We start from the raw sequence: 11,532 nt of genomic DNA on the forward strand, positions 1-11,532 counted from the left end.
AAAATTAGGTATATTAGCTAACTTATATAAGCTACATTTTATTAATAATATATTTGCAATTATTCAATGAAAAATAATTATTAATTCAATTTTACAATAATTTCTACTAAAGAATATATGGTTAAAAAAATTTAATTATTTTTTTTTTTTGACTAAATTTGTCAATAATTATAAAAACATAAATATAAAATTAATTTAGATCATACATATATCTAGATAGCAAAAATAATAATATATGTAAAAATTAAGTTAAATAATTAAGTATTTATTAATAATAACAAAACTGTTAATATAATTTGTAATTGTGGTATAAAAATTGTTTTTAATGTATCTATAATATGTAGTTTGATATTATGTACATTTAATTATATGCTAAATTTTTGCATTATTTTTATTTATTATTAGTATATTTATTATAAATATTTAAGAGACTGGTAGTGATAAAAATTTTTTTTAGTAAAATAATAGTTTTTTCTATATATTAATAAAACATAATTATATACTGTATATATCAATATATATATATATAATAAAAATAATAGAAACAATAAAATTTATATAAATAATAAATTATTATTATTTTTTATAATTTAATAATAATAAAAAACACATTAGTATTATACATAATTGCATTGAATAAAGTATATTAATTTTATAACAATATATTTATAATATAAATATAATAGCATCGATAAAAAAATAATAACTGTATTAATTATTAATAATATATTACAATAACAAAATTAATTGTAAGTATTTATTAATTATTAAAATTAATTACTTATTTTTATTTTAGTTATTGTATATTATATTATTGCCTTTATCTTTATGATAGTGTTATGTATGTTAACTGTCTTATAGTATGAATATTATTAGTATATGTTAGATACAAAAAAAATAATAATCCTTAATAAATATATTTTTGTATAAATATTGTTTATATTATTGTTTAGTATTATTATTAATTAAAAAAAATAATTGCCAATAATAATAACAGAATAAATTATATATATATTGTTTTTTTTATATAATTTATTAAACAATTATATATAAGTAATTATGAATATCAAAACTATTATCATATTATTATTGTGGATATTATTCAACTATATAATAGTTTTGCATACAATTAAATACTTTAGTTATAAAACAAAAAGTGAATTATATTTCAATAAATCAACTGATAATGTGTTTGATATCAAATCTATGCCATCGATAACACTATGTTTTACTACTAGTGATCAGTGGATCGATTGGTTATCTGAAAGTAACGATCCGTTTGAATACATATTTAATTGCATAATAAATGGCCGATTATGTAATGAATTTTATGATAAAAACTATCTGCGCTATACCTATACGGGTAAACCATGTATAACTATATTGTATCAGGGTAACTATACAAAATTTGAAACATTTAATTCAAATTCAAGAAGCGAAATAGTAATAGAGTTATCCAATGTATTACCAATAAAACTATTGCTTAGTACTGGTAATACACCCACACATTTCCAACACAAAATGGATATTATAAATAAAAAGTTTACATATAATGGTTATATTATAGATACAAATCTTCAACAATATCTACCGTTTCCCTATCAGACTGATTGCTATAATTATCATATCGATGGCGACAAACAATCAACTGATGGACGACTAATACTTCAACCAAAATCCCGAACTGAATGCATGTTAAATGTAATGACTGATAGAGAGTATAGAAAATGTAATTATAATTACTATTGGACTCAATATCTCATTGAAAATCAATCATCAATTATATCTGTTAACAATTACTATAAGAATATTAATAATAATAATACTGTTTTGAAAAATTGTATAATTGATTACAAATTGTCTGAATTACTAACAAAATGCAAACCCGATTGTAATTATTATACATATAATATTCATCGTCTCGTAACTAATTTGGAAAAATTGTTATTTTATAATCGTATAAAAACATATATTTCCGTTCAAATTAATAATTATCACTTAATAACTGTAATACATTCACCAGTGATGTCGGCCATAGCTTATTGGTGTGAATTGGGAGGACTGATGACTATGTTTTGGGGATACAGTTGTTATTCATTATTTAAATCAGTAATGAAAATGTTTTCACTGAAAAAATTTCTAACAATAACTAAATTAAAACCAATAATCAGTAGTTTTACTAATTTCAAGAAATTTATGAAATTTATTAAAACTATTAAAAATTATTTAATATTTCTAATATGTTTTCTACTAATGTGTTGGCATTTATTGTCGATTTATTCAATTTATAAATCATATCAAACAATAACACAAATAAAATTTGTTAGCAATATTAGACTACCAATGATTAGTATTGGTATTATATATAGAGATCTAATACTTATTGATTTATCTATCGATGACATCGATAAAGATTTCAAACATATTTACAAACATATTAATAGTTATGGAAAAATGTTTGACATTAGATTCAGACAACTATTACGACAACAATTAAATGAATTACTAATTGATTGTCGTTTTTGGTTTACTGATGGATCACATATGGATTGTCCGGAAAAACAAATAAAATTAAATTTATTAATTGCCGACAAAATGTCTGAATATTTAAGTTTTAATCTTATTATTAATGATTATTTTCTGTTTAATTCATCAGTAAAATCGATTATTTTAAGTAAAAAAGATAAACTAAAAAAATTATTAATTAGATATCAGTTATTGAATTCAGTAATTATATTAAACACTGAATTTGATGATTGGATTTCTAAAAATGAATTCAATATCAAACCAAATAGTATAACAAATATTTTTTATACGACTAAAGCCGTCAAACTGTTGTCGACACCCAATCAACAGTGTTTGGATCAATCAATTGATAATCCAATGGATCAGTTATTTTCTGATAATAAATTTGTCCAAAAAGTTGATAATTGTGTGGAAAATGAATATTTAAAAACCAATAGTTGTTTTCCATTTATATTACATGAAATAGATTTATCAACAAATACTGAGATAACTAATTGTCAGAGTAATGATGAAAATATATTTGATTTATTTAAAAGTTTTCAATCAAAATGTTTGAAACAATTTATGAGAAGATGTTTCCGAATAATACCGGATATGAGTTCAACAACAGTCGGGTTGTCGTCGACGACGGGATTCCTGAACTATACTGAAATCAATTTAATACCGAAACATACATTAGAGCCACAAATCACTGAACAGTTAGCTATGAATATCTATGGACTTGTCTATGAAATGTGTGGTACTATTGGTTTATGGATTGGTTTATCTGTTGTAACCATCAGTGAAATACCTATTTATATAAAACGTTTAATCAATTGGTCGAAACATTTTAATGGCAATTAAACTAACAATTTATATTAAAATAAAAATCATATATATTTTATTATCTTTTTTGTTTTGTTTGCAAAAACACACCATTACTTCAATCAAATCATCATTTATAAAAAATTATAGTTAAATTTATATCTATTTATATATTAATTTTATGACAATTTATTTAAATTTTTATAATTTGTAGAATTTTTATACCAAATAAAGCACTTTTACTATTGTATACATATTTTAATGTAATTTTTTTGTTTGTTTGTTATTTTTACTTTTTATTCTGATATTTGTTGTTTAAAATAGTTTTATTTTTTTTTTTAAAAAAGAGATATTTTTTAGTTTTTTGATATTTTTATTTATTATTGTTTCATACCTATAATTATTTATCGAAAATTTTAACTATTATTATTTTGTTTTGTAACTAGTACAATTATTATTTTTTTGTAACAGTTAGACCGTATCATTTTATATATGACCAATCATTAAAAAATTAATTAAATTAAAAAAAAAAATAATACCAATCTTACATTGATAATTTTGTTTTTATATCAATTAATATCTACAACATTGTTACTTGGTCACTTTTATAATATAAACATATTATATTATTGACCTTGATTGAATTAAAAATTAATAGTTATAATAAATTTTTATTTTCATATTAAATTATGTACAGTTGTTATGTAATTACATTATATTATTAATTTCCATATATAATAGGGTGGGTCAGTCAATAAGTCACCCACCCGTGTGTGTGTGTGCATGACACCCACCCGTGTTGGTCACCCATCCGTGTGTGTGTGGGTGTCACTCATCTATAGTATCCAAATAATGTAATAGATTATCATTTTCATAGGTAGAAAAATAATATTCGGGTAAATCGTATAGACATTTATCGGGTAGCGGCTGGTCATCATCGCCACCGCCACCGCCGCTGCCGGCGGCGGATGATATATGACCAGAAAAATCCAAATGTACGACCAGTTGATCGCAATCGCCGAACTGTTGTTCACATTTAGGACATCTATGGTTATGTACGGATCGCCGTAAATAATTGATTAGTTTGATTCGTTGATAGAAATCGGTAATCCCGCGGATAACTAGCCGATCAAAATCAAAACCGTGGACAGTGTTCAAGTGTGTCTTTAGCTGGAGTATTGGTGACTCAAATCGGCAAAACAAACAAATACAGTGGTCATCGGCAGCAGCGGCGGCGGCGGCGGCAGTAGTGGTGGTGACTGTATCAGCAATAGCTGTCCGCATATCTGCTGTCCAATCGTCCCATTCGTTGCTATCGTCGTTATCTTCTTCATCGCCGCCGCTATTGTTGTTGTTGCGGTAATTACGGTAATTGCGGTCATATCGGTCGTCATCGGCTTCCAGTTTAACTTCGCGCCAGTCCTTCTCCGGCGACAAATAGTTAATCAAATAATATCTATCGTATTGTCTGTTATCGGGATTCAAGATTTTATGTCCTTTTTTACGCATATGTTCTTTGAGTATCGGCCACGACTTGAACGTACGTTCGCAGTACAGACACTCCAGTCGGCCGAGTCTTGACTCCAATTCGTCCAACAGTTGACTACAGTTGACAATGTTGTCCGGATGGCCGACATTGAAGTTATGATCGGCAGCTAAATGTCTGAACAGATTCGATCGATTTTCGGTAAATACGCGCCGACAGAACAGACACTGACGGGAAAACTCGGTGTCGTTGATCTCCAGTTGCGACTGACGTAACAGTGACTCGAGTCGGGCCTCTTTGAGCCGTTGCCGTAGTTGACTATCTTCGGGAAAGTGTTGGTCGTCGCCGCCGATCATATAATAGGTTTCCGATTGACAGACATCGTTCGGTCCACTAGTTTAGAGAGAGAGAGAGAATTAAGTTAAGAGGACAGTCATATCATATATGTTTGTCACCTATTTGTGGTAATAGCGGCACAAAATTGTTTCCTCCAGTCATTGTTGGCGTCGACAGCGGCGGTGGCGGCAAACTTTGATCGCCAATAGTCGCAGTATTTCTCAAGATTGGCAATAGTGTCGATGTCGGCAATGATTAGCTTGTGTTCGGTCAGCAAATGTTTCTGTAAGTCAGTGGCTAATAATGTGGTCACCGATGATGACGATGAAAGTGGTCTCTTCTTTAGCGGATCACTACTTTTGTTTTGGTCTGCAGCGGCTGTGGCGGCGGCGTCCGCATCGACAGCATCGGCGGAGCTAACAATGTGGTCACAAACCAGACATTTGACGACCACTGGCGCCCCTGTCGTCGCCGACAACTCTTTTTGTTGGTCATCGGCAGAGACGGCTGTGACCGCTGACTTCAAGTATAGACTGTGGATCTGCTGCTGATGTTGTTGTTTGTTGCCATCGCTGATGACGGCGGCGGCAGTGGTTGTGGTGGTGGCCATCGGTAATGATCGACAACAACAACACAGATGTCGTGGTAAAGAAAGATCACACCTAAAGATCACAACTTAAACTTTGTTTCTTAAGGACGACAACAACACTAGTAGTAGTAGTAGTAGTAGTCATACGTCACATCTGAAGTCTGTCTGTCTGTCGTTATGGTCAACAACAGCAACGACTGCCACCTATTGTTTGGCTGAAGATATCAATAGAAAGAGAGAGAGAGAGAGAGAGTTGTTATGTCTGACGACTGAAAGACAGACAGACAGACTGACTGACTGACTATACGTTCAATCAATTAGTTTCAGTTGAAAAAAGTCGGCGATATTTTCTGGTCTCTATATCTCTCTGGGCATTCGTTTCGGTAGTTCGGTAACCGTTTTTTTGTTGTTGTTGTTGATTGGTTGGTTGGCCACACATATCACTACCGCCACCGAACTCAATCACCGAGACATCCCCAGCGCGATATATAGTGCCTATCCATCTGTCTATCGGTTTTTTCGGTCACCCGCCCGGCCCGCCTCGATATCAAATGACTGCCGGCGGTGGCAGCAATGACCGACTACCGGCCGCTGCTGTAGCTGCCGCCGAATTTGTCGAACGACCGTACGGACTGACCAGACGTCGGCGACGCGGAGCCATCCGGAGGCGAATGTTTACAGTCAATGGTCACCGATTTTTGGTTACAATACTCAGACAGCCGACACAGTGTACACATTGTCGGCAATCGATTCACGGCCTGAGAATACAAGGCTATCACTGTCGAGGTATGTATTGGGTTCAGTGGTCACTCATCACCCGAAACCCTGATTTTCTAACCTCCTGTTCCTTCTCCTCTTCTTATATGTATGTATAGTGTGTTCATCGGTCGTACATAAAAAGTGTCATCAATTGTTGTCCACCCGTTGTAACCATCGTTGTACTGATGACGACGAAGACGACGGCGACGATGAGGACGAAGAGGATGAAGTGGAAGAGGAAGATGAGGACAATGACAACAACAACGACGTGTCGCCAGATTTGCCGCCGACTCCGCCGATACGTTAACCGTTAAGCCGATAGTGTTAGTGTTATGTGATGTGATCGTTACCGATGAAGACCTTATCTTTATCTTATCTTTTTATGATTTTAATGAAGACATCAATTATTATAATATACAGTATATATTGATTTTAACCGATAGTAACACCGAAACTAACTGATCCACAATGTGTTCACACATTTTTTGATTTTTTTTATAATTTTTTTTTTGATGATAAATGATATGCTATTTGTGTAATCATACGGTAATTATAATAATGATAATAATCATAAAGTAATTGTCGTAAACAAAACAAACAAAAAATTTTTTTGACTGTATTTGTAGCAACAATTATAATCTCATAAATCAATTGATAACTTATTGATAGATAGATAGATAGATAGGATTTATATATATATATTTTGATAAAACATTTTTTTTGCAACAAAAAAAATATCGCTAAACCCCTCTCTCTCTCTCTTATATTTATCGGGTGACCACTGTTGGCCACCAATAGGTATATAACTATCTATAACTATACAGTATATTCTGGTCACTGATCGGTAATTATTATTATTTTGTTATTATTGTTGTCTTTCATTGTGTAGCACCCAATGTATTATATATTTATATTATTGAAATATATGTATAAATTGCTGTAAATTTTTGTTTGTAATTATTTTTGTTTTTTATATTATTTATTATGATTTGATTTTTTGTTTTAAAAAAATAATTTATTATACATTAGTATTATTATTATTATTTAGTGATCTAAATGTCAGCTAATAATAAAGTATTTTAAATAAATAACAAAAAATGTTTATAAAATTGAATTGATTTTTAAAAATTATTATTATTATTACCGGTAATACAATTACCGATTATCGGTAACTAACAACACATTGCCGTTAATATCGATTCATTTAACATATGTTTGTATTGGCTTTGGATAAGCCGTTCGGATAATTGTTTAAATCTATCGGTTTTGTCGACACTTTTCAATAGACTAATTGATTCGCATATCTGTTGTCGTAATTTGTGCCTAAAATCGGCGGTTAAGTCACTGTCGGCGGCGGCGGTGGTAGTCGTCATCGCATTGACCGATAGTTTTACTAACGATAGCAAACATCGGTCGATAAACTCGTGAATTGTTGGCCAAACACAACCGACAAATATGTTCAGCGAATTGATTGTCACTTCAATGAGTCGATAGTTTTTGACGCCGACGGACGATGACAACGACGACGACTGGTCATCGATTAGATTCAATAATAAGTTGATATAAGTTTTCGTGTATTTGATGGCCAACGAGTTGACCATCGGAAAGAATTGATCCAAAAATTTCAGATGAATTATACGATAGTTACGATCGGAAGAGATTAGCAAATTGTTTAATACTTGACAACAGAATTCGTCGTTACGGGACATTGCGGTCAACTCTTGATGTTTACCGCCGCCGCCGCCGACGATGATGTCCTGTTGTTTCGGTGACACAGAGTAGTCGTCAGACGTCTTCAACATAACATTGATAATCAATTGGAGAACGATTTCCATTAGTTCCGCTTCTTTATAGTATAGCAATCGTTTCAGACGATCGACAATCAACAAATCGGAACCGTTTGATCGTAGATCTGGCCAACAACAGTGGTTAGTAGTAGTAGTGGTTAGCAATTGTTGAAGACATTTGCAACCGATTATCTTGTTTGGGATCAAATGGTCGTCTAATAGCTGTACAGTCAGCGGAAATATATCGTACAAATAGTTGGTGGCGTCGATCCGGTCTATGTTATGGACAATCCATTCAAATATTAACGAATTACTGGCCACCGATAGCCACTCGTTGTCACCGTCGGCGGCGACATTGGTCTTCAATTTGGCCAAAAGTGACCGAACAAGACTGAGATTGTACTTTCGGTTAAGCAGATCGCCGACCGTTTTTGTTTCGGTAATCTTCAGTACCAGTTCCAGACATTTGCATTTGTTTTGGTAGACTTCGGGCGACGACCATTCACGACGGCCGCCGCCGCTGGGCGACCAATGGGCGACAATCATAAACAAAAGTTCGGTAATCACTTGCCGGTCGAGCGGCAGCCGCTGGCCATCGACTTTGATCAACAATTGCCGGATATTGTCGAAAACAATCAGCGCTTTCGAGGCCGCAGTCTTCGAGTGAGTGGTGGCGGCGGCGGTCCTATAGTCGGGTTCATTGGGTACAGCTTTGGCGGTTATGGCCCGAAACGCTTCCACTACTACAGACTGACCATCATTGGTAGTATCGGCGGCCGCGGCGTCGGCAGTGACGGCAGTGGCGGCGGCGGACAACAGGTGCTGAACAATGGCCTTCGATAGCTGACGGACAGCAGTGGCCAACTGTTGGCTAGTTTCCGATTGGCGTACCTGTACTATCAGTTGGTCATCGATTACGGCAGCGGCGGCTTCGGCGGCGATCTGATGGCCACTCATTTCGCTAATTAATTAATTGATTGATTGAAATAATTAAATATTTATTTTATTTTTTTTTAATAACAAAACAAAACTAAATAAATAAATAAATTCAAAATAAATATAAAACTGTAAACAAATAACAAATACATTGCATTCAATAGTATTGCCATCTATTGCTATATACTTACCGTATAATTGTATTAACTGTATATTGAATAGGGTTTAGGGTTTTAGTAAAAAATAAATTCCCAATGAAAGGAAAGTTCCCTATTATTAAGTATTACTATTACTATTACTATTACTATTACTATTACTATTACTATTACTATTACTATTACTATTACTATTACTATTACTATTACTATTACTATTACTATTACTATTACTATTACTATTACTATTACTATTACTATTACTATTACTATTACTATTACTATTACTATTACTATTACTATTACTATTACTATTACTATTACTATTACTATTACTATTACTATTACTATTACTATTACTATTACTATTACTATTACTATTACTATTACTATTACTATTACTATTACTATTACTATTACTATTACTATTACTATTACTATTACTATTACTATTACTATTACTATTACTATTACTATTACTATTACTATTACTATTACTATTACTATTACTATTACTATTACTATTACTATTACTATTACTATTACTATTACTATTACTATTACTATTACTATTACTATTACTATTACTATTACTATTACTATTACTATTACTATTACTATTACTATTACTATTACTATTACTATTACTATTACTATTACTATTACTATTACTATTACTATTACTATTACTATTACTATTACTATTACTATTACTATTACTATTACTATTACTATTACTATTACTATTACTATTACTATTACTATTACTATTACTATTACTATTACTATTACTATTACTATTACTATTACTATTACTATTACTATTACTATTACTATTACTATTACTATTACTATTACTATTACTATTACTATTACTATTACTATTACTATTACTATTACTATTACTATTACTATTACTATTACTATTACTATTACTATTACTATTACTATTACTATTACTATTACTATTACTATTACTATTACTATTACTATTACTATTACTATTACTATTACTATTACTATTACTATTACTATTACTATTACTATTACTATTACTAAATTAAATAAAATTTTTATTCAAATAAATATTAAGTTTAGGTTCAAATAAATATTGTAGAAATATAAAAATATATATACTGTATATACAATAGTTTAAACAATTAATTTTATTTTGTCAAATGTTTTTTTTTAATAATAATATTAATAATTGTATTGTTTAGTTATTAATGATTATAATAAATTAAAAACAACTACAGTATACTGTATTGTCGATAATTACAATCTAATCTAATATTGTTATCAAATAATAATACAAATAAAATTTACAAAAAATACAAAATTAAGTTATATTTAAATGATTAGTATATATATATCATTTAAAAAAATATTATCTAAAAATAAAGACATTAATTAAACTAAATATTATATTTTATTAAATAAAATAAATTCTGTATTTATGTATTAAACTGTTTAAAAGATTAGTTTAATAATAAATTATTTTTAAAAAAAATTATTTAACAATATTAATTTTATTTTATTAATTAGTTTATAAAATAAATAAAATTTTATTACTGTTTTTTTTGTTGTTTTGATAATTTTAATTGATTTGATTTTGTATTATTATTTTTATATGATATTTACAAATTAAATGATTAAAATATGTTAATCTATAATATCTGGAATAGTAATTATCTATTTTTTTTAATTTTTTAATTTTAATTATCAATTAATGTAAACAATTTTTCTTATTGATAATTTTGTCTAATCTAATATTTTTTTTAAATTAATTTAATTAGAAAAAAAATTTAAAATAATAAATATTTTTATAATGTTTATAAATGTATATAAAAATTAAATAAAATAAAGCTCTATTATATATTATATAATGACCTTGTAACATTTATTTATATTTTTTTTTTAATTTAATATATTGATAGATAAAATTTTTATATATCATAAATAAGAGATAATTTTATAATTATTAAAAGTATAATATTTTTGAAAAAAACTAATCAACTAATCATTATTAGACCTAGTTTACTCTCTCTCTCTCTCTCTCTCTCTCTCTCTCTCTCTCTCTCTCTCTCTCTCTCTCTCTCTCTCTCTCTCTCTCTCTCTCTCTCTCTCTCTCTCTCTCTCTCTCTCTCTCTCTCT

At 29.6% G+C, this 11,532-nt stretch overlaps 3 protein-coding genes across 3 annotated transcripts; 1 reads left to right on the top strand and 2 right to left on the bottom strand.

The window, feature by feature from the left end:
* Nucleotides 1-4,026: 4,026 nt before the first annotated feature.
* LOC128954230 (zinc finger protein 277-like) lies at nucleotides 4,027-5,928 on the bottom strand. The gene is made up of 2 exons (XM_054299805.1): nucleotides 5,272-5,928; nucleotides 4,027-5,209 (listed from the first exon to the last, which is right to left on the bottom strand). Exons 1-2 carry the CDS (start codon nucleotides 5,760-5,762, stop codon nucleotides 4,159-4,161), a joined length of 1,542 nt encoding a protein of 513 aa, XP_054155780.1. The 5' UTR covers nucleotides 5,763-5,928; the 3' UTR covers nucleotides 4,027-4,158.
* A 6-nt stretch (nucleotides 5,929-5,934) lies between these two features.
* On the top strand, nucleotides 5,935-6,975 carry LOC128954231 (protein kinase C-like 1B). The gene is made up of 2 exons (XM_054299806.1): nucleotides 5,935-6,527; nucleotides 6,617-6,975. The coding sequence occupies exons 1-2, from the start codon at nucleotides 6,293-6,295 to the stop codon at nucleotides 6,805-6,807; spliced, it is 426 nt and encodes a 141-aa protein (XP_054155781.1). The 5' UTR covers nucleotides 5,935-6,292; the 3' UTR covers nucleotides 6,808-6,975.
* A 673-nt stretch (nucleotides 6,976-7,648) lies between these two features.
* LOC128954244 (uncharacterized) lies at nucleotides 7,649-9,447 on the bottom strand. Its single transcript, XM_054299820.1, has 2 exons — nucleotides 9,415-9,447; nucleotides 7,649-9,248 (listed from the first exon to the last, which is right to left on the bottom strand). Exon 2 carries the CDS (start codon nucleotides 9,242-9,244, stop codon nucleotides 7,673-7,675), a length of 1,572 nt encoding a protein of 523 aa, XP_054155795.1. The 5' UTR covers nucleotides 9,245-9,248; nucleotides 9,415-9,447; the 3' UTR covers nucleotides 7,649-7,672.
* Between the last annotated feature and the right edge of the window lie 2,085 nt (nucleotides 9,448-11,532).

This window comes from Oppia nitens, unplaced genomic scaffold (genome assembly GCF_028296485.1).
Source record: "Oppia nitens isolate AA-2021 unplaced genomic scaffold, nextdenovo-longstitch-racon4-pilon3 scaffold26_pilon_pilon_pilon, whole genome shotgun sequence".
Classification (NCBI taxonomy): Eukaryota; Metazoa; Arthropoda; class Arachnida; order Sarcoptiformes; family Oppiidae; genus Oppia; species Oppia nitens.

Coding starts and splice junctions, on each gene's coding strand:
- LOC128954230 (XM_054299805.1), bottom strand. CDS start 5,762: ATGGCCACCACCACAACCACTGCCGCCGCCGTCATCAGCGATGGCAAC. Junction 5,210..5,271: donor GCCGCTATTACCACAAATAG/GTGACAAACATA, acceptor TCTCTAAACTAG/TGGACCGAACGATGTCTGTC.
- LOC128954231 (XM_054299806.1), top strand. CDS start 6,293: ATGACTGCCGGCGGTGGCAGCAATGACCGACTACCGGCCGCTGCTGTA. Junction 6,528..6,616: donor ACAAGGCTATCACTGTCGAG/GTATGTATTGGG, acceptor ATGTATGTATAG/TGTGTTCATCGGTCGTACAT.
- LOC128954244 (XM_054299820.1), bottom strand. CDS start 9,244: ATGAGTGGCCATCAGATCGCCGCCGAAGCCGCCGCTGCCGTAATCGAT.